Here is a 24,381-nt window from a genome sequence, read left to right as displayed (position 1 = left end):
CATTCTATATTTTTTGAATAACTATGTTAAAAAAAATCAAATCAATATAAAAACATGATACATGTTCTTTTTACGTTCTTAAAAGCCTGATAAATTCTAACATTAAAAAAACAATAATAATAACAACACGGCTCTGCTTGCCATGTACAATAAGGCTAGTGGTTTAAATATTTTCGTATTTAAATGGCTCTGCAATCTGATAGCAAAGGTCATTTTTGGAAGATTAAATAAAAAAAAAGTTACATAAGATAAAAATACACTTAAGTGGCTTAGTGGCATATAAAATCTTTATATATGTATCTATATATATATATTCTTTTTTAATCATCTCTTTTATAGTCATTGAATCATAATATTTCCTTCAGTGCTTTGGGAGAGAGAAAAGAAAAGAAAACATTGCAAAGGCTATTTCTCTTATTCTTTTTTTTTTTTTTTTAAACATCTCTCTATATAATGTTTTTTTAAAAAAAATTCCTAGCTGTAATTGCACATGAGATCCTTGCCCTGGGCCAGAGAGGAAGTGCACATAGCAATGAGGAGCTTAAACCTCATGTTCTGTTCAGGGTAAAATGACCCGAATCACATTTTAATCTTTTCAACATGAAACTTTATGTATGCTTTCATTTCGCTAATAAACATAAAAAATAATCTGAAAGGTCTCATATATTCTTTCTTATATATGTTGCAAAAAGGGGGTCATTTTAACCTGATTAACAAGGTAAAAGAAAAGAGATAAAAATGACTTATTCATAAACAAAAAAAAAAAAACAGATTACTGAGTCCATCACTCTCCATATTTATTTACAGTGCACACACACATGCACACTCACATGCGCATGCTGCTGTAAGGAGTGTATGAATGAGGACCACGTGTGTGATTATTATTTCTATTGCTAATAGCTCAGATAAAGATATTGTAGCCGTGTTGCTTTTAAATGAAAAACGCAAAAATGGCCTGGGTAAATATGAGTGAGTGGTGAACACTCATCATGGGGGATGTTTTGCCTTGCTGAGGAAGTACACTGGCTGGATTAACAGGCTAGCTTCATAGTCTGTGCCACTTGCATGTTTTTTCTAGCACCTTGATCATCCTACTACACTAATCACCTAATGCATATGGCACTAATATTGAAACCAAGCCCATTTATTACACTATTATGTTCTTAAGTTTTTCTTATTACTTTAAGGATCCATCTTGAAAGTCAATAAGTCAATACTTTAGGTACAGTTCCTAGCACACCATTTATAGAGTTGGTTTAAAAACAAAAAACAAACAAACAAACAAACAAAAAAAAAAAAAAATAAGGGATGCAGCAGAATCGAATCTACAATGATGAGTTGATGATAAGGGAACTTGTTCAGCTATAGTCACTTTTTGTGACTCCTGGACACTGGCGCAAGAACCTTAACTTCGGAGCTACCATTAACCCATGTATTTACACTTATATTGACATCTTTATTAGGTCAAATTGTATATAAAACAAAAAATCAAATAAAAGTCTATACAGGATTTCTGAATGCCTTCAAAAAGGGATCTTCAAATAAAGGATTACTTTAGATCCTTTTTGTTTGGGATGATCTCCCTGATGAGTTTTTTTTTCCAAAATGCCTGAGAAAAAGCTGCCATTCAACGATAATATTTAATTAAAAAAACATACCGTATGCATTTCTATATCACTCTATTATCAGTCTATGCCCCTTTTCCTTCTTCTGTTGGTTTAATGCTGAAGTCACCGATTAAGGCTATGCGTTTGGAGTGAGAACTAAACATTGCTTGCTACTTGTTGTTTTATCACCAACAATTGCTTAAATGTTTCCTTCTGGATAAAATGGCCTTTTGGATTTGTGTGGTAGCACTGGTATGTATTTTGCTTGGATTTTTTGGATGTATATATACATAAGAAATGTAAGTACCAGATTTAGTGTATGTATGTTTTTTTTTTTACCAGTGTATGGCTATGTATGGCAGTGTATCAAATCATATCTAACGTAATAAAGGTTTTTTGACTGCTGATGATATAGAGATATCCTCCAAAATGATCTTGAAGACATAAAAAGTTGCCCTTTTTGTTTTAATAAAATTGGTGTTTGTATGTGTTAATATTCCTGCTGGAGCCATTTCACAGTATGTCCGAGTCGTCTATGCTGAAGCTGCTACGGCGGCTGCTGTCCACAGATGCTTCGGGCGACATGGCAGAGAGCAGTGGGTCTGTGCCCAGCGGCGATAGCCCCTCATCCATCCAGGACATCTCGTTCTTCTTGCCCGCGTGAACCATAGTGCTACCAGCTGTGCCCCCTATAGAGCCCAAATCTCCCAGGCACCCCATGCCATCAGCATAACCTGGTATGCTGCCATCGCACAGGTCCAGTGCGTGACTGAAGTCAAAATGCTGTGTGCTCCCTATGGCCGAGTACTGCAGCGGTGGCTGGGGGTGGAGCTGAGAAACCTGGGGGTGGAGCTGCTGAGGGTGGAGCTGCTGAGGGTGAAGCTGCTGGGGCTGGGAGTGGAGTTGAGGGGGCTGATTAGGAGGATGTCGCTGGTGGTGAAGCTCATCAGGGCTGTTCTCCTGCTTCACAAACTGGTTCATGGTTTCAATGTTGTTCATGCCTGAGGGTGAATTGCTAGGCAGACCGTGCATTCGGGCTTGCATCTCCAGCTCCTGTAGGAAAAACACAAGAAATGAATACATTTCCCAATAATGTAGTCTAACTGAATTTGAATAGCATGCGCAAATCATAAGCTTTTGCTGGGCAACTATGACATGTTTTCACATCTTTTTAACCATTTACCTGGATGCGGAGCCACAACTGCTTATTGACCACCTCCATCCTCTTGAAGTTGCTCTCCACTTCCCTGGTTCTCTGCATGTCCTTCTGCATCCGTTTAATGTACTCTACTGAAGCCCGGAGAATAGTTCCCTTGTTCCAACGGACATCCCTAAGGAAGAAACAAGATGATGATCTACTACATTCTAACACATATCTAACACATTCAGTTTATTGTTGTGGAACTGAAAAGATATGGGAATAATTTTGTAAAGATACATTCTTGTTTTACTGAGAACATTTCCCAACTATACAGTATGCGTGATTGGCTGAAAAGGACTTACAGGTCATTCGTTTTAGGAATCATGGTGCCCAGCTCTTTGATGCGGTCATTAATATTGAACCTCCTTCTCCTTTCAACTAAATGATAAAAGAAAGCAGAATATGGCAAAATCAGTTATTTATAATCTGGCAAGCATAACGCAATACTTTGCTGAAGTTTTTCTACATTCCTCATTGGCCTTTTTTGCTCAGTCCATTCCACAAATTGTCTATGGGATTCACATCATGGCTTTCTAATGGACACTTCAAAACATCTAATTTGCCAACTTTGGAGGTATGCTAAGGACCATTGTCCTGCTCAAAGCCCTATCTGAGAATTTTACCTTTCTGCCTTCAGGATTTCTTAATAATCCACTTCCCTCGTGATCTCATCCAATATTTAAAGTGCAGCGGTCTTAGCTTGGTATCCTGTGTTTCTCCATAAGTTGTTCAAATCAATATGGCAAAATAGTTTTTTTGCTTCATCTGACTAGAAAACAATCCTCCACAAGCCAAGGTCTTGGTGACCACATGCAAGTCTTGAGTTTTGTATACTGGTCTTGGAGTATGGTCTTTTCTCCTGGATAATAGTCTTTCAGGCCATAGCATACACACATACTGTATGTAGCTGATGCCTCCAAATCTTCACCAGTCACTTTAGGGTTGACTTGGTGTTCAGTTGAACCTTTCAGTCCAAAATATATTCATATGTAGAAACTAGACAAGTGGAGGTCAACTGTGGTCTTAGCTGAGTTGTTTTAAAGTTCTTATAGTATCAATAAGGCATTCTCTCTAAAAGCAGGCAGTTATACAGCCATCACTATCTATCTCATTATTATGACAATTGGCCAACCGGAAGCTTGAGGTCATGACAACTTCTGGAATCTTCCTGCAATCTTAATCTTTTTTTAAAAAAATTACCTCTCATGTGAAGAAAGCAGATGCCTTAATTAACTTGGCAAAAAAAATTTAGAGTTATATGAAATGTGTTAGTTAGTTTTCTTTGGCTTTGACTGTAGGCCGCATTTTATGACCTCACACTATGACCAGTTCATTGGCAGCGAAGCATTTATAAAGCAATATATATGATGTTATTATAGTATCCAAAGCTGATCAGGTTTGGAACTTAGTGACGGTCCTGCAGCATTCCTGTTGCTTATTGTACCCATTCACTACCTGCAAATTGTCTCAGGCAATTACATTTTAATGCCATTGCAGCAGAATTGGCCTGGGTTAACGATACACCAAAGTGTTGTATGAAGTCAGCTAAATTTGCCCGGAGGTGGTAGGGGGTGGGAAGCAATGGAGGGTGTTTTGGGCAGGAAAAAATGGGGCCAATGTACTTCAGACTGGGAGTGCTTGTAAATGAGAAAGGAAGAGGAAGGCAAAGAGCATAGAACTCACTCAGGTTGTGGTTGTCTTTTTTCTGTCTCTCCTTGGCCATTGCACGAGCTTCAGCATCTCAATAGAAATACAAATGGCAATCAGTCATGGTTGTTGACTCGGTGCTGTGCAAGTACAAGATGACTTTATGACCATGTTTTATATATACGTATGTATAATGATGAAGCCTTTTCCCCCATAAAAAAACTGTTTGGGAATGGTCAAGATGTCTTGTGGATCATATAACAAAGTTACATAAACTCTTCCATTACTTATTTAGGTTTTAAAGTAGTGATCTTCATATAAAAAAGCTCTCCCAAATAACAATATTAGACTTATAAACAGGCACCTAACACATTTAACTGATACTGCCATATAAAAACAACAATACCTGCTCTTTACATACTGTCCAAACTCAGTCACACACATTATATGTATATATATTATATATACACATTATAGAATTCATAACATAAGAACAGCTACAGTAGAATGAAACACGGTGTGATGCCTTGGTTGTGATCGGTTCTACCTGATATCTCTCTTTTGTGATGTAGGTTGGCAGGGCAGGAGTTGCTAGTCATGCCGATGGCAGGACCTGCCATGCCAGGTCCAGTGTACACGTCCAAATGGCTGCTGGACAGAGGCAGCTAGGACAGACAAACAAAAGAGACATGAGAATTTGACAGATAGCCTTCCAGAATATTGTAGCATATATAAGAACACACTGGTCAGAGTCTAAGTAGTCAACATTGAAGAGATCAGGCAGGGTGACAGGCAGTGAGCTGTACGGACAACCAGAGGAAATTCGTCCTACCCCTGGGAGAAAGGAGATAGGAGAGACACCACTTTATTGTGTTTGAGGGATGTGGGTCAAGCCAAGCCGTGGTATTGGCTTGATGCAGTGCAGAGTTGGATAAGTGACTTCAGGCAGGTATGGCCTAGTCAATTTTTGGCTTTGGAGACATGCATCATGTGTGTTTCAGTGCTTTGCATGAGCATAACACCAACTGTTATACTGCATTTTGTATGCACCATTTCATGAAGGTACCACCCTTACAAGAGATGTTAATAGTTTTTTTTATGGCGCAGAATCTAGTATGACCTTGTCATATCATCATGATCGCAGTAAGCCCAATAAATGCATATCTTTAGTGCCAAGTTGTAAAATTGACAGATTCTATGCTGATACACTAGTAACACGCTGCGTTTTTTGCTCTAGAGGTGAAAGCAATGACTAACTTTGGCAGCTATAGCTTAGGAGCTTTATAGTTTTATATATCCTGTATCTTTTATTCCATCTGAATGACTCAATATAATTCTTGGTGAGTGAATGCTTGGCTTCTAATGAGCCTTGACTGATAAGCCAGACTTCAATGGCCTCAGATAGCTTATCGCACGAGCTACTGGAGACCACAAAGGCAAACAAACACAAAATCAACACTAAACAAGGACCAGTAAAATCAACAAAATGGACGTATATGGCTTAAATATACATTTAATAAAAAAGCATCTATTGTATACTTACTGTATTTGGTGGCACAAAAAAGCTTTTGTCCTCAGACCCCAACAGGAGTCCCATCTTATGCATAGTTTTAGTGGGTAAAACGTCTAAAGAGTCTCAGTTACATGCTTATGGAGGGAAATACCAGCTTGAATCTTTGAACTGGTTATGACTTTCTTTAAAGTTCAGACTCAATCAGTGGTTAGGGACAAATGAGACAAACAAGCTGCCTCTGATTGTGCTGAGAGACCAGAATTATGGCTGTAGTCTGCACTTCAAGAAGCACCGACCCCATATATATCCATCGTTCAATGCACTCTGTTGATTTCAAAAAACAAATCTTGCATGTATTTATAAATTGGAGTTTTTCTATTGTAACTCTCCCTAAGCTCTCTTTTTTTTAAACTTGATTTTCTTCCATTAAGACCGATCTCATAAATAATAAAAACGCAAATCCATTGTCCACCCTCTTTATTTAATCTGTGTTGCATGTATGCAAATGTATAACTTACTGTACATACTCATAACATCTGTTAGCTTCCAAAAACATGGGAAAACACCCAATGCCAGTGTCCTTTACACACTCATACAGTAGGCATTCAAATTCAAAACCTACTGAATTCCTTTAAGCAACTTGGAGCAAAGATCAATCCTCACAACAGGAAATAGAGTCTAAGCACTCTGTTGAATGAGAAAAGCCAATCAATTGCTAATCAATGTGCAGGGAGGTCATGACAGATCAGAGCAAAACAGAGCAAACGCTCGATAAAGCTTGATAACTCCAGAACACAGCATCAAAATATAGTTTGTTGATTGCTATTACTTGTGTTTTGGGGCCAGATACTTAAATTTTGTGTACAGAAAAAAAAGATTGAATTCAAATTAACATTACCATAAATGTAACTTTTAATATGTTAATATAAGTTTAAATTAGGACATTTATAGAGGTAATTATTGAGATAAGAGAGTCAAACGATGCACATAAACCCAGTCAAAGATCTGAGCAAAAGCAACTTTCACACACCTACATTTTTCCTAACAATAAAACACTCTCATTCTCTTTCTGTCACTCACAATCTGGAGCTCTGTGCTGTTCAGATAAGCAACAATTTCTTCTCTCTCTGAAGCAGGCAGAAAATCTCAAATGAGATACAAAGGAGAGAATCAGTGACCAGACCTGCCTTACCAGCTGGAGTTTCTCACCGTCGATCACCTCTACAATGGCATACGTCTTGTTCATGTCCTTCATGCTAGCTGCTGAGTCTCTCCTAGCTGCTTGAGCCGGCTGTCTGAGCGACTAAACTGACCTTCTGCTACTTTATCCTCACCACAAAAAAAAAACAATGAACTTTCCCCTATCTGGACTTTCAGCCTTGTTTTCTCCCCCATCCTCCCTCCTTCCTCTAAAGTCTCCTCCACTGCCACAATCCCAACCTAATGCCTTGTAAACAAGTTGAACTCTAACTGGAGGTGGCTTAATTGTTAATGCTGCACAGTTCTTTTAAATACAACATCATGCCATTCTGAGCAAGAGGTGTGTTACAGAAATTGAAAATAAGCTGTTCTGAAGTGCATATACAGTAACAAAACAGCATTGCAGCATCACAGTTGTATGGAAAGGGTCTGTACTATAATCAGAAATTATTTATTGATGACCAACAAAGCCGCTTTCCTTCTTCCCCTAAGCCCAATAACATCTAGGCAACAAATGGCTCATCAGTATTGCACTACTGAGTCACTGCATGTGTTGAAAATAGACACTATTAAGAAGTGGTGATTTATGCTTACAGTGTACGACTTAATCAGTCCATTTTCCACTTACCTTACATGAGTCACTCATTCGCGTTATTTATCTTCGCAAAAGGGCTAAGCAGACTAAAACATGTGTGTGACTCAAAAACAAAACAAAAGGAAACAAAAAAAGATCAGGTCGTTTACTTACTGTGTTTGGCATCTGTACTACAGGGTCGTAGCTGGACTGCATGCTTATGATGTCCTCAATAACTTCCTCCATCTGCTTGAAAACATATAGAAACTGCTTCTTTACTGAGTTTTTTTGGTCAACAGAGCAAAAATAGTCAACACAAAACTTCATGGATTTGATTTTTTTTTTCTTTTACATTAACTGCAGTTTAAAATGATAATATATATCATTTTATATATCATATAAAGCATTCTATGCCATATAAGGCATTATATCACCCTGAAAACAAAACATTTCTAGAAAGGGTATTCCTCTCTGTGTCATCGTATAGATTTATCGCTCAGTTGTTTGTCCCACAGACATCATACTACAGACTTAAATGTGAGAAGATGAGGAAAAAAGACCAAAGTCTACCGAGTTCAAAAGGACTCTGCAGTGTCTTCTGCGTTCCCTGTCACTCTATAATCTCTAATTACACCACTGCAACCATAATTGGCCACTTAAACTACAGTGACAACAGAGTTTGGCTAGTTAACACTCTGACCTTTGGGTGATATAAAAAAAACATGCAAGAAATGGAAAAGGATAGAAAAAAGACTGAATGCACTAAAATGAGTGTGGATATGGTGTGCAGTGAATTCTGGAATAGTGTGGACCAATTATATAACATTTATTTATTTTGCTCTAGGTACATTAACACACTGTTTTAATTAAAAAGAAGTCCAAATAAATTAGAACATGCATGAGGTCAACTGAACTCATATCAAGTGAAATATTTGACCCTGACATTCAGTCACACTTAGAAATATTTTTAATTCAGCACTACTAGCATATTTATAATACCTTTAGTTTCTATTAGTTATTGTGATCTTTTCTTACTTACAGGTAGAATTAACACACACTGTTTAATTATTTGATCTATTAACTTCAATTTGTGGATTTTCTTCCAGTTTCGCTAGTTTTTACAACCCAAAACCCACCATTCCAAGTAATTTAAAATGTTATGATTCCCTAGGGTGTGTACAGAAACAAAAGCTTTTACACATTAACATGCATCATTTTAATCTGGTAGGTTTTATGCAAATTCGTTTTAACTACTCATGATTTATGGCTGTTTCAGTTTATTAAGCTCAACCTCACCACAATATAATGTAAATATAATTTTTCTATCCTTTTCCATACAGTTTACACATTTTTTGGATGTCCACCAATGAGGTTCAAAGTATTTTGAGATTTCCAAGCTTCGGACAAGCATTTGACATCAAATTTGTAAGTCAAAAATCCTGGGACTTGTACACAAAGATATAGCATATTATAAAGGGGAAAAATACTTTGTGCCACAAAGATATAAGACACAAATATATAGTGTTCTAGGACTGGAGGTATGTACCTCTTTCTCATGGCTGCAGCTGATGTTCAGCATAGCCATAGGACTGTTGGGGGCGCTGTTCCCTGCGGTGGTGACAAGCTGTGACGCGCATGGTGACGGCAAGGGTTGCACAGCACCGGCTGACTGGCACTGCGCCATGCAGGGTGGAGAGGGGTGGACTATCCCGGCTGCAGCATGGACAGCTTGCTTGGGGGCGAATGTACTAGACAGGTACTCCTTCACCTGCTGCTTCTGAGACTGGCGGATGTGGTAGTCAGTGGGGTTCTCCAGATGTGTTTGTACCTGCCAGGGAAAAACATGAAAAGTCATCACTGGAGAAGGACCCAAAAAGAAATGGGAACCGGAAAACAGGAAATTAGCACAAACAGAATTTAACTATTGACTCAAAAAAAAATCCTACAGTTTCAGTAGTGATTTTAGTCCCAACGTGTGAAAGTTTCATTGTTTTCCCCTAATTTCTACAAGTCAAAACCAGGTGTTGGGCATGAAAGGGGCATGGGCACGTTCATAAAAATTTTGGTCATCTTCTGCGAGGTAACGTGCCTGGCCAGATTGATCTCATTCTTTCACATAGGGTCTATCTCTCTTAAACCTCAAAATTACATCTGCCACAGCCACGGCACATAAGTGCCGCACATATGTCTGTAAAGATGTAATGACTGAAGGAGAATGCTCATTTCATTTCAAGCTTGCACTACCAGACCAACACCATTCACTCCTTTTAATGGCTGTGTTTCTACTTAACAGTAGACACAGTCACAAAGCAGCTTTACAGAAATCCGGTTACAGGCTTAGCTCCCTAATCAGCAAACCAGAGGTGATGGTGTTGAAGGAAAAATTCCCTGAGATGACAAAAAAAATCTTGTGGGCACCAGACTTCTGCATGGCAACAAATAGTGGAATTACAACATTTATACCAACTGATCCTCAATCTACTCTGGCCTTTGCACAGTTTTGGTCAAGTCTGTTTCAGTCTTGTCTCAAATCCAATAGTATTGGATTACTTTTCCCTGTTCAAAAATGACCAGTAAGCATTTGCTTTAAAACAGCACCACCCTACATATAGCAGAAAGTCTATAGACACAATATCCCATCTTTGTAATTAGGAAAAAGAACATGTTAATTGGATAACATCCAAACAGTCAGCAGGTAGTAGAATGAATCCTACAATGGCTCTGGGATTAGCAGGTAAAAGCAGCTCTACTTTCAGATTTTCCCAATAAGCATTAATCAATCGTGTACTGGCATACTTTAAATAAACTTAATGGTCAAGGAAATGTTTAGCAGTCAGCATTGACAAAGTGAAAATAATGCCACCAAGGGCATTTACACTTAGCTCATATGCCCAGCCCTGGGAAACAGTACTACATATAGTCAGTTGCTGTGAGATCCCAGAAGTGAAATTCCAGAAGGGCAGTGAAGCTGGTGGCCACTGGCCATAATGCTTCCTTCCAGATTTCTCTACCCAGACATGGCAGGATGAATGGCTCTATAAACTTTCCAAGCCCTGGCTGGCATATGCTGATGACTCACTCCTAATGCTTCCCATAAGTGGCATGAATCACAACACTCCCAGCTCCAGTATGGCATCCACAATGAGCACGCAGTCCAGTCAGAGAGGTGGAAGCATACAGTACAGCTACCGTACTTTCTCTTAAAAGTCTTTTTCTCCTAAAAAGCCTCACTTAAACCAATGTCAGAATGCCAGTTAAGGTGCACTGGAGTTGCCTTACTTATGCAATCCTTAGTTACAAATTGTACTTTAAAGCCACAGATACAATCGCTTTTTATCTGTTTAGTAGAAACAAATCACGTAACTAATACACCTGATCACTATCAGATGTAAAATTCCACCGTAAAATTCCACTCAAACCCTAAACAACAGGGCTGAGCATCTGCCGGTAGTAATTTCTAGCACAACACAGGAACATTAACCGTACATGTTCCGTAACCGGAACATGTTCTTTTTTTAATCTAATGCTTGTGATGTTCACTGAGGTCACAAATGTTTATGAAGTGGAGAGGGGGCACAGTGGCTTAATGATTACGACTCTTTTTGCATGTTCTCCCCGTGCTTCAAGAGTTTCCTCCAGGTACTTCAGTTTGCTCAGCAAGTTTAAAGACATGTTGTGGGCTGGCATTGGTTGTCATTTCTAAATTGTCTATAGTGGGTGAATGGGTGTGTCCTGGGATGGACTGGAACCCTGTTCGGGGTGTCTGACCACCTTGTGCTCCGAGTACCCTGGGATATACTCCAGGTTCCCTTGGTTCTACATAATACAGAAAATGGATGGAAATTTGCTACAGTGTAGAAGGAATAATACACTTTGTGGCATGTTGTTATAGGAAACTCTGTGTCTTTAAGCCACCCTGGTATATGTATCAAAACATGTTTTACATACGTATTAACAGGTTCTCACGGAAAACAAAACAAAACACTTGAAGATAGACATGTGAAGACATTTCAGTTTAGCAGCTACCCCAAATGTACACAAGCCCATGAAGAGGCACTGGGCTGTCTGTTTTCTGCTTATTGATAAGATCAGGAACAGTCATTTATAGGATTGGCCATGTCAATCTCACCTCTTATCTGATTCCATGACTTATCTCCCCATTGAGAACACATCATGGCACAAAGACTAACAATAGGGCTAAGCATCTGCCAGTAATAATTTCTAACAACATACAGGTAGGTACCTGTTTTTTCCTACAACCTACATGATTGCTGCTCCACCACATTCTTCTTTAAAAGATTCATTGATCTTTTCCATTTCCTAACCTTGCATGAGCTCTGGTCAAGATTTCATGAGTAAAATTTGGCTTGAGCTACTGTACCTCTTAACCAGTATGGCACGTGAAAAAGATTACGCAAGTGCCCAATTCCCAATAATTTGGCCTCTTATGCCCTGTTGGGACGTCATCATACTGCAGCTCTTAGTAGAAAGTAGGATTTGGCAATTCTGAAGGACCTCATACATGCCTCTAAAATGCTTGCTCGGAAGGAATAGGAGACTTGGATTGGAACGAGAGTGCATACTCTAATGAGACTCAGCTTTAAAGCTTACATATCTCTGTCAGAACTTCTCACACAACACGTTTTATATTATTAAAGCAAATATTCAGTATAGTCACAGAGGCAATGAGGTAGTAGTTGACAGTATAATCATTTAATCAAAACTTTTGGGATTAAAGTCTTCACGATGCCACATGCATGACAGTTTCTTACCTTCAGCACCTCGACAGGCACCTGCATTGGTGCTGGGAAGTGCACAGGTGCATTGATGGCGGGCGTGGGAGCAGATCCGGACACCTGCTGTTGCATTTGATGCAGGTGACGCTGACGTTCCCGCTGCTCCTCCTGCTGCAATTGTTCACGCATGAGCAGCTGGCGCATGCCTACGCGGGACACCATGGCAGGGGGGCGTGGGGGCCGAGCAGCTGCCGCACAGTCCAGCCCGAAAGATGGTGTGATAGCTGCAGGAGAAGTTGGAAAACAGACAGGCATAAGGATGTAAAGAAAAACATTATGTGCAATTTAATAACAAAGCAAATATTATTCATTTTACATTTGCACCACGGAAGAATTTGCATTAGAAATGATTGGTGTGATGTACTAAGCTGTCTTAACATATATCCCGTGGCCTACTGAAATTCATATACTGTACTATAATGATCATCAGCCCTTTTCCTGGAGATCTGTTTTCATACAATCCCTATCTCACATCTCATCCAATACACCTGCTTAACCTGATTAACCAGATGAGCTCTGTTGGAACTGTCAGGAGATTTCCAGAAACCGAACTGGGGTAAATGCTGTAGCATCGCTGCGTGTGCCAGGAGTACAGACTCGAACTGATTGCAAGTGAAATAAATAAAGCTTAAAGTCATGCTGCGTAACCTCGTCGCTGACTGAGGAAGTCATGTGAGCATCATGTGCCCTGCTTGTTTTCATCATGTGAGTGGTATGTCCTTGTGGGATACACCCCCAAACATCCTCATGCTAAATCTCTGCCCCCCTCCTATTTCATCTGGAGGACTGGGGAGTCCCTACAAGGGTAAGTTCCCCTTTTTTTGGTTCACGGTTACAAGCTGATGCAAATCGCCCATGACTTTGCTCTTTTCCAGCTGCTGAACCATAGAGGAACAGAGAAAACCCATGAGCATTTCAGGGGAGGATGGATCATAAATCCATTATCTAGCCCACCAGAAAAGTAAAAGATCTTATGTGCCAAAATCTATATTGCTAGATCCATGTTTTGGCTGCATGGAAACCTAACTGAGTAACTGTTTGGTGGCTAGTCCAAGTGCAGGGCTTGGAATTGAAGTTTCAGAAAGCCCTGTTACATTCTGAAGAAAAACAGGAATCAAAATAAGTGAACACGAATGTGCTGGATGAATAAAGTTTTTTAAACAACAACCAATCTCGGTCTGCCTCTTGTTTCATACCTAGCTGTTTGGAATGAGCTAGCTCATGTGAATTCTTATGAATTTGGCAGTGTGGTGGCATGGCTGGAGCAAGCCCAACTCCAGGTTCCAGTTATTAGCACTTACCGCTGACCATGTTAAAAAAAAAGGAAAAAAAAAGACAGGCTGGATATGGAGAAAAGCTTATTGTGGACGAGGTACAATAAGCAAGACAGCTCCTATTGAGATAGGACTGAAGCAGCATTTAGCCCACTGTGTATATTTCAGTGGCTGATTTAGACACACACACACACACACACACACACACACACACACACACACACACACACACACACACAGCTGGCTTTGTGGTGATGGATAGTCAACAGACACTCTCAGGCTTTGTCACCAGGGCCACAGTTTGACTCCTTTCCAGCAGAACCAAGCTCTGGGACCAAGTGGCTCGAGGACAGCGGACACTCAGCACAGCTGGCCTGACTCACAGCTGCCAGAACACCTGGGCTTATTCCAGGAGATAAAAAGGTGGTGTGCAGTTATGCCATGTAATGTATTAATAACCATCACAAAGTGAGGGATGTCATTCTTGACTGCTTGAGTAATTACCTAGAATAAATAGAGATGGAATAGTAACCCTGAAATGCTCCAGCCTGAATTTGTTAGTTACAGTAGGTTTGTATAGCCTTGCTTCCCAGTTGTTCTTTACTTCAAACTAACATGGTTTATCTTTCGGAGTTTTCGCTCAAAGCTTTCCCTCTGAAGCTCTCCCACTCCGCCCATGTGGAATGCCAAGCTTTTGAATGCACTGACTATGACGTTCAAACGTGCGAACCTCGCACAAGTTGCCTATTGTCAGAGCCGGGCTACGATATCACAGTATGTCCACATCAAAGAGGAGGGAGGGACGAAATCTCATGGAAAAGATGGGCCGAGCAATGGTAGCACAAACACACATGCTATGCTTTTTTTAGCTGCTGACACTTCCATGTTAAGTAGTGCTATTTTACAAGGCCGGCTTAATGCATCTAAATCTAGGGCTACACTTAACTGCATTGTGGGTAATCTTTTTTCTTTTTTTTTGATAATATCAGAGTATTCTTCTTTAGCCATGTCTATGATCTTAAACCTCACATTGAGAACATGTAAACATTGTCACTGTAAGGACAAAAGAAGAATTTCCAGCAAAATGGAAAGAGGAAGAGCTACAATTGCAGTTCTACACAGGATTTCTCGAGTACAATCCAATATGCATTAGCAACGGCTAAACCTGAGACTAAATTCATATCATTATCTTTATTTTGAAATCGGATATGTGACTAATCAATATGGATGTAAGCACGTTGGATACGTCCTTGATTGTTCTAAGTTCAGGTTCAACACTTAGCTCTTGTCCACAGGCTCATGAACAACCTGACATTGCCTTTAGGGTACACTCACCTTCCCCAACCATGTCTCCCTTTTTCACCCTCTCTTACTGTGTCTAGCATAACGGTGAGGCAAGAAGGACCAAAATAGCCTCACGCACTTTCTGTTCCTCTTTTCAGATACACCCTTTTCCCCTGGGGTAGCTTTACCCAGGGCCTAAGTGTAATATGGAGCTATGTCTAATGTGTACAATGAGCTTTCACTGACAGTTTTACGGATTGGATTTTACAAGCCTGAGCAGGTGATTTAGGTTGGGTGGGGTGAGGGGTTTGTTGATGGGGTTTGAGATGAAGAGTTTTGGGGAAAGGGTGTTTCCTAAGAAGACTTTGATCAGTTCTGGTACCTTGCTATGTATGGAAAATATCACAAAATAGTATAGTATAGTATAGTATAGTATAGTATAGTATAGTATAGTAATAGTATAGTACTGCCAATAAGCAGTTTTGTAAAATGACAGCTGATTCAAGAGCATTAGAAAAAAGTGAAAAATGGCAAATAAACAAATAAAACAAATAAACTAAAACAAACTTGGGTAATTGGAAGGGTTGACGGATATGGCTTCTGACTATGGACTTCTGAATATGGTGGTGCTGTTCTGGACCACATGCCTGGTCTAGAAATCCAAAAAGGAGCCCCGATTGGGTGTCTTGTTCATTTGACTGCTCTTCTGGCTTTGCTACCCTACACTTTTTTCCTTCCTCTTTTTATGTCAGACTAACTAAAAGCCTACATTTTGGCTGACAACAAAGTGCAAAAGTGCAGAAAGAAGTCCGACTTTCATACATAAAGTTGTTTAAAGCGATGGAATTTGACACATAATGAATATCTTGGAGGTCTTCAACTCATAAAAAGACTTGATACAGTTTAACCTTGAAATTTATCTGCAAGACTCATTCTTACTTCAGAGGATATTATCCTTCTAAGACTTACAACACTACTTGTAATTAACGGCCTTTTAACACTGTCCAATTTTGCAGTGTACAATTATAAAAAAGTAATGATTTGTGATCCCTTGATCCGGTGTAACACATAAGATTTCCATTTTGATTCTGGTTGTTGCTTCATGTCTTTCCAGCAATATTGTCCTTGCATTGCAAATAAATAAATAAATAAATAAATCAAAACAAAACTAAATGCAATTTCTTTTCTCTTTTGTTTTTGAAGACAAAACTTATTGTTTTTAATATGCTGCACGTTATGTCCCATGATTAAAATTCCCCAAATGATGTAGCCATCATGTGCCATGAAGTCATACCAACAGAAACGCCCATCCAAATCTTAATGACCACACTGACGGTCCAACCTCCTCCTCCTCAAAAAAAAAAAAAAAAATAATAATAATAAATATATATAAAAACATCACATTTCTTCTGACTCTTATTGGCTTCTGCTTTCACACAACATGAAGCAAGTGAGTTATGTCCTCATACCAAATAGAGAAGTGCACTTTTGCAATCCAGTCAGTTTCATTTTTCTGTAAAAGATCTGATTTAAATAAAACATAATTTATCAAGCCAACGGGAGCCTAATGGAAATAAAGTGATCTTTGAACAAAATGAAATTTCTCAGCATTTTGCATTACAAAAAGTTTCAAAAATGGGAAGGAAAATTTGAGAATTATTTAAAGATCCAGGTTTAGGCAGCAGTACAACCTGCGAAAGTGACAAAGTCAAAATGTCATCAGTGTTGGTTTTGCTTTTAACAGGTACCTAAAATTAACAGCAAATAATTATCCGTAGCTCAAACCATAAAGGTAGCACTTCTACTTGAGTGCTGTTCAAAATACTATTCGGGGGAACCCAAAAAATTTCCCAAAGTCAACCTGAAGTTTCAGTTCCATTGCATTCTCAACACACAACTGAAGGAACTTCCAGAATCTGATATTATGCAGATTACAGCCAGAGATTTATTGTTGTCTATTAGGTAGGCATAGCAAATGTACACATCAAAATATTGTCATTCGTTTTTTTTTTTGTAAAAAAAAAAATATATATATATTGTTTATTTATTGATTAGGGCTGTTTCTGTGTCACCGCACTGTCGACTGTTTCAGAATGTTAATTAAAAATTTCAAAAGACTTTGTGCTTGGTACACTTTTCTGATATCAAGTGAGTTTGAAACGTAAAACAATAAAATACAGACAACCTTTTAAAGAAATCATCACTTCCTTTTACAGATATGGTACATATTATGGTCATGGGACTTACTAATGCTCAACTTGCACAGTCAAGTCTACTACAACAAGCATTTAAATCTGAGTTCAAATATTGCATTAAAATGTGTAATATATGTGTCATTTTGATTGTGACATGCTCTGAAGACTCTCTATCATGTACACTGAAATCACATATCTCATGCAAATCAATCAGAATTATTACACAATACACAAATGGACGATTAGTACTTAATTTTGCTGAACACGTCCTTCTATGCCTTTGCAGATTACTGGTTACTTGTATGTTATTGATGTGCATGTAAATATTCCCATATTCATACATCCTCCAAGGCCTGGTAACGATTTACTGATGTATCTGAGAACATTCATACAAAAAGAATCTTTAATGTAATATGGTATATAGAACATTGCTAGAGACATGTCTCTAGAGACTTTTACTAGGTTTACTGTGCCTCAAAGTAGCTAATGAATTATCACCCATTTTTAAACTCATGTTTTGTCATAAACCATGCTTTAAATCTACCTTTCATCTCTAACCGGCACACTATTAACAAACCAACCTAAAACCCCTCAAAGTTTCCTGAATTACATACAGAGGCATATTTCAGTGCTGCCTTCTCTGCCGCCTTTGTATGTCCCTATTTATTTATGTCAGAGGACATGGCCACAATTATCTCTTTGTGCAAAAAAAAAAAAAAATACTGAAAGTGATCCGGGTGTCACTATTCTACACTGTGCTTTCTAGATCCCTGCGCCAAGCCGGGGACAGGCTGAGAAATGGGAGAAAAAGAAACGCACAGAATGAGAGCTGATGAGTTCAGAGTAGATAGCAGTATAGGTGATTAGAAGCAAGACTTCATACACAAACATGCACACACAGCTCCTGAAAGGCCAATAACACTGTAACAGGTGCATGGCAACAATAGCATGCGGCTTATTAATAGAGGTGCAGTTACCCCAGGGAGGATAGCTAGAGTTACATGTGGTGAAATGTAATAGTAATTTGATGTTAATCGCATAAACAAGTCATTTTAACACCTCAGCAGATGGGATTCGACTGCAAATTCTCAGTATATTTAAAAAACCTTAATAAAGCTTAAACACAATGTACCAATCAATAAACTGGTAAGAAAAATCAAGTCAAGGCCGGGTCATTTAGAAGACTGGAGAACATTTTGTGCAATGTGTGTACAACGATTAAATGAATTCAACCCTTCTATAGATGTATGATCACATGACATGTATCCTGCATCGTAAGCTGTACATAAATAAAGAGTTCTAAAGATTCGAACAAGGTGCTGATTGAGACCTTTTAGTTCTTTTGAATATCTTCTAATTTTATAACGGTTGATCAACTTACCTAGCCTTGTGTATTCAAGAGTCCCAGCCATCCATATTAATCAGATTCAAAGTTGTGTATTGAATCCAAAAATAAGACCGAAAGAAACAGAAATCGCAAAAAACTCACAAATCGTAGCCGTAAATTGATGTATTATGTACAACGTATCACCCTACTTTAGTGGGATCTGGTCACCGGATTGATGTGCTGTCTAAAGCGAGTTCACAATGAGCATTGATACTGGCACTGCTTGCTTTAACGCTGCTGGAGCTGGTGGAGGCAGCCACTCTCCTCACGAGCCAGAGCAGTGGAAAATAAAGAGAGAGAAAGACACACAGGAAAAGCCTTAGTCATGGCCTGTTGTCCAGTGTCTACAACTCCTGTCTTCCTCCGCCTCCACTTCCCCTAAATTACACAAGAGCTGTTAGGAAGATTCGGAGAGGAACAACAGCCCTTAGTGTCCCAATTCCCTTTCCTAGAGCAATATTCTCTTCTACTTTATCTTAGGGAACTAGTATGGCTGTGGTGGGCGTCTGCTGAATCAGCCGGCGACATGCGTGATCACCACACTTGTGTCGGACGAGTTCTGTTCCCATTTAATACATTAGCTTTGTTCTTATGCAATATGCAAATCACATCAGTGTGTAGCAGCCTAGAGGTTAAGGTGTTGGGCTACCAATCAGAAGGTTGTGGGTTCAATCCCAGGTCCACCAACCTGGAGGGAGGGGTGTGAACTTGGAGATAGCGTGCGAATGGACAAAACAGAGGGGAGAAAGAAGGAAGCGACAGCCACAGAATCACACATGATGATACATATGAATGTCATGCATATTGTTCCACTTGACAAGAAAACCTCCATTAGAACTATAGTATCAATACATATAGTTCAATCTATATAAGAAAAACAACTTGGGTTAAGATTGCTTGAAGCTTAATTGCGGTTAGCTCTAAAAATAAAAAGAAATAAAAAGAGAAATAAAATAAAATTCCACCTCATCCATTCAGCATACTTTAAGCAATGACTCCTGACTTTAGCATTTGCATGGGGCGTGTACATGCCAGTCCTGGGTTATCACTTGAAGGAATTTTACCATTATCTAAACAATGTCATACACAGTTCAGGACCTGAACACAAAGTTATATGCATTCTTTCTTTCTTTCTTTCTTTCTTTCTTTCTTTCTTTCTTTCTTTATTCATTCAGAAAAAAGGGTCGAAATTAATTAGCAGTTTATTTCCCTTTTTTTTTTTACAATCCAATACAAGATATTGTGTCAAATGGGATCTAATGTCAATTTTTCTGTGGAGGGAATTCAGAAATACAAATAAAGACCAAATTCATTTATTCATTGGGATACAGGTATTCTTGGAAATCCTGTTATTTAAGAAAAAAAAAAATTGTATCCTATATGAAGAGAGATCACAAGTTGATCATAAAAGAATCATTATTTTAAACCTCAACTGGCTTTAAATCATATAGTTGGTGATGGGTTACTACTGTCACAGGAGCACACGCAAAATTTAATAAAACGTTTTGATTATTTTGAAAAGGAGAAAATAATATTAATTTGAGAAAGGCAAGAAATATCCATGTATTAAAACAAATTGACCGCTTAATTCATTAAAGAAAAAGCTGTATAAAATGGACGCTGAGGACGCTTATATAGGAGTTCTGTTTTCCATGGCATCTTCTTCACATGTTGAGTAACACTTTATATCCAAGTGATCAACTAGTGACCCATCTAGTATGTCTCAATTTGCAATGGGTTGTATACTCCCTAATATTCTGTGTGTGGGCAACATCGGGTTCTTCCTGATAACATCAGGCGTCCTTATGAAACGTCCTCCTACTTTTCCAACATAGCATAATGGACATTGGTGTGTGAGAGCCTTCTGGCTGGGACACTTACAAGCTATTAAAAAGCCTCAAAAATATATTTCTAATTTCTTTTGCTGTTTTTTCCTCATTTTGTGCTTTAAGCGCTCTCTGAGATTTACCTTATATGGAGTTATGTTATGTGGGTGTAATTAAATAGCAAATGAGCTTTGTCGTGCACTTTTTTTGCCATTCATCAACAAACACTAGAGAAGATCTGGAGTGAAGTCAATGTTTCAGTTCATCCCAAAGTTGTTCAGGTAATGTTCTTGTTTTCAAGCAGCTCCCTTTGTGTACAAGGGCATTGTCATGCTGGAACAGGTTTGGCCTTTTTCTTAACAGTTCTTGTTAAGAAAAATTGCAATGCTTAAGCATATAAAGACATCCTATACAACTGTGTGCATCCATCGATGGTTTCATTTTAAAAGACAGCAAGGGTTTCAGACTATAAGCTGAGGAATGTTGTGATCCTTGGTATAGACATTAGACATTTCATAATTAGAGAGTCTGATTTGTGACTGCGATTGCTGACTCACAGTCAGCCGGTGATGACTTGGGTATTTCTGTGGTATATACTGAAACTTAAAGGAAGCCAAGCTGCCTTTTGTATCTGGTGACATTTATGAAGATGGCAAACAAGGGCTAATTATTATGCAAGACAGGAGGCATTTGGGTTGCCAGATTAGTGACCAAAAACAGTATTTTAAGAGTGACATTACATTCAAATACTCATGTAACCAGCATTTGTGTTTCAAGTACATATTATTTTCAGCCAATTTCTGCTGAATTTCCACCTGCTAGGTAGTTCCCCCATCACATGACAGCTAGTAACTGGGAAGGTAGATGACTAATACAAGCATCTTTAAGCATAAGCATCTTTCAAAATGGTGGTCCTCTGAAAAATGTTTCATCACATTATTTCACATTTAGGATTAATTTGGAGTAGCCAGTCCATCTACTGGATGGTTTTTGGAACCAGAGGACACAGAGGAGACACACACACGCAGAGAAAACACAGAACTCCACAGACAGTAATTTAAGTATTACAGTAAATATCCCAGAATATAATATTATGGTAATATTCCATATTATTATTTCACCAGTCTATGTTTTACTATAAAAAGGTTATATGCATGTGTGCAGTAAACTAGCATACTGCTGATGTATTTCTAACACCGATGTCATTTGGAACTAAGCAGGAATAAACTGAACATTTTTTCTGAAAGAATTAAGAAGTTACTAGAAATGGAAAAATGACCTTTAATCATACCAGACATCATGTTTATATATTATTCAAAAGGCATGCAGTCTTGTTTTTGCTTATAGTAAGTTTGCACACAGTTGGTTGAAAGAAAATCAATATAATATTATATGAACTAAACAAATTTATAGAACAGTTAGTTTCGGTCCACTAGTTTTTAGCATTCCAAGAGTTATAACGGTATATTTCCAATAACCGCACCAAGACCTTTCACTGTGTACATTACTCTGCTCAACACTACATAAAAAATTCCACTTCCTATTTTTTCCTACGACCCATTACTGCATTTGACATAGCGACATAATCAACAGAGTTGGCTAACGTTACTTTTCAGAAAAAATAAATACATTTCGACTTAAAATTTGAAAGCTTTTATGACTTCAAGTTTACTAGAAGCACCCTTATAGAAAGGAGCTAACTAGCCGATGTGCCGCAAATTCGTGAGTATTTTCAGGATCTAGTTCCTATAGCAAAGCAACAATAAACAGAACACTTGGCTATATTGTGTCCGATCGTGTCAGTTTCTTGATTTCTTGTTTATAGAGCTGTTGAATAAAAGTGATGTAAGATTCATTTGTTGTGAAGTGTAAAAATAGGTCCAGTTTTCTGTTTAACCTTCATGTTGTCCCTGGGTCTTTTTGACCCCGCTGGAAAAATTTAATGTGTCATAACTTTGGTTTTCTTCCACATATTTGCCTGAAATTTACAGGATTGTTCCAAATTATGAACTTTGCAAGCAAAATTAATTTTGTCTATTTTCATTGAACTATGTGTTCAGAACAGTATAGGGCACACAAATTGGGCATTGCATTTCATTAGGCCTCCAGAAGAAGAAAAAAAAGCCAAACATTTGTAAATATTTCACACTTTTGATATGCCTTCGCCTAGCAGAGGGCAAAATATGATCTACCGAAATGATGCTACACACATGCACGCGCACACACACACACACACAAGCATTGGGCATTGCAATTCATTAGACCTCCAGAAAAAACAAAAGCTACTCATTTGTAAATATTTCACACTTGTCAGATGCATTTGTCCAGCTGGGGGCAAAATCTGATCTACCAAGAAGCTTCACACACACACACACGCACGCACGCGCACACACACACACACACACACACACACACACACACACACACACACACACACACACACATTCATATTTCTATAAAGAAGTTCAAAAATAAAATACAATGTGTTTTGTAAATCATATTTGTTTCCTCTCTCTTATTTATAAATTTAGTTGCATCAGTAAGCTTTGGCCTAGAGATATGCTGAGTAATGTTTGACATTCATCAGTCAGTAGTTATCCAAAATAATATTTAATAATTTCTGCTTATTTTACTCAAAACATGCCATAATTTTATAAGGTTTATCGTTCATAAAATAAGTGTAATTAAAAAAACATAAGGAGTGCAAAAGAAGTTTTATTCACATGAAATTATGCAATGTTTTTGAGTGTGTGTGTGTGTGTGTAGCCTGTTGTTGGTTGATCAGATGACATCAGGTGGGTAAAACAGATATTACAAGTGTAAAATAGATATTACACACAGAATGGTGATAATTGTAGAATGTTTGATTTATAAGCATTCAAGTCAATTTGGCCTGGAAAAAAACAGGTTTTGTTATTTGCTGACATTAAATGGTCAAAATGGTTTCAAAACAATCTCCTGCCCTTGAAATATACCAGCGTGTAATTGTGCATCAACTTTTGTGCCTCTATAGTGAAAATAATTAAAAATTTCTGTTTTTTTTTTACTAAAAAATGAGGCATTTTTGCATATTAATGAGGTTTATTATACCAAATATGACAATTTTTTTTGCAAAATATATGTTAATATGTTGGAAACAAGTTGCACTAAAAAGGTTAAAAAAAAAAAAAAAAAAAAAAAAAAAAAAGGCTATCATATATAGTTCATTTTTTATAAGCAGTCAAAACAGACAAGGTCAAGTTAACTCAGCGCTCCTAATTTGTATAGGAGGACAACACAAGGGTTAAGCGATATTGACTCAATTATGCTAATTGTTCTTGCTATAATACTGTTTATGAACTGAATCATGCAGTTTACACACAATACTATATATGGCAAGTGATATATATATGGCATAGTATATATATATGGCAAGTGAAAACTGCTTAAACAGAAAACCAAAAATAGATTTACAAACCAGGACCAATCCCATTTTTACACAATTCCAAACCATTACAAGCTAATCTCCTTTTACGAATCTTGATGCCAGCTGTGTCCTGAGGTTATACTGAAGTTCCAGAATGTTCCATTTGGCAACGTTCATGGCTTCCAAATGGGGAGTCAAGTTGCATTACATGTTGAGTCATATTCCACTTCAAAACAAACCAAATGAATATAAACATGCTGGTTAATGTAATGCATGAGTACAAATTTCTGCATCTCACTCTTGGTGAATCAAAAGGTTACCTAGAGTTTACTAATCATATATTGATATTAAACAGAATGTTGTTTTTGTGTATGTGACAATCCTCTTAGTCCAGCCTTCAGTACAACACTTGATTACTCACTAATTTCAGAGTATTTATAAGGAATTATGAGGAACAGGAGTAATACAATT

General features: G+C 38.1%; 1 protein-coding gene across 4 annotated transcripts in view; it reads right to left on the bottom strand.

Moving 5' to 3' along the window:
- Positions 1–467: 467 nt before the first annotated feature.
- The window catches only part of tfeb (transcription factor EB), a 33,019-nt gene continuing 9,105 nt past the window's right edge, over positions 468–24,381 (bottom strand). The window contains exons 1-9 of one of the 4 annotated variants that reach the window (XM_060857706.1): positions 18,673–19,022; positions 12,515–12,762; positions 9,289–9,570; positions 7,917–7,991; positions 5,003–5,120; positions 4,492–4,548; positions 3,111–3,186; positions 2,791–2,938; positions 468–2,660 (exon numbers count right to left, since the gene is read on the bottom strand). In XM_060857706.1, coding sequence (XP_060713689.1) covers positions 2,121–2,660; positions 2,791–2,938; positions 3,111–3,186; positions 4,492–4,548; positions 5,003–5,120; positions 7,917–7,991; positions 9,289–9,570; positions 12,515–12,762; positions 18,673–18,703 — 1,575 coding nt within the window. In that variant the 5' untranslated portion in view covers positions 18,704–19,022 and the 3' untranslated portion in view covers positions 468–2,120. Of the gene's footprint in view, positions 2,661–2,790; positions 2,939–3,110; positions 3,187–4,491; positions 4,549–5,002; positions 5,121–7,916; positions 7,992–9,288; positions 9,571–12,514; positions 12,763–18,672; positions 19,023–24,381 lie in introns of those variants that run through there. The other 3 variants (XM_060857709.1, XM_060857707.1, XM_060857710.1) reach the window with 3 other exon arrangements.

The sequence above is a fragment of the Tachysurus vachellii genome, chromosome 22 (genome assembly GCF_030014155.1).
Source record: "Tachysurus vachellii isolate PV-2020 chromosome 22, HZAU_Pvac_v1, whole genome shotgun sequence".
Taxonomy (NCBI): Eukaryota; Metazoa; Chordata; class Actinopteri; order Siluriformes; family Bagridae; genus Tachysurus; species Tachysurus vachellii.
Note: the sequence above shows the minus strand (reverse complement) of the source record. Positions and strands in the feature narration are given on the sequence as shown.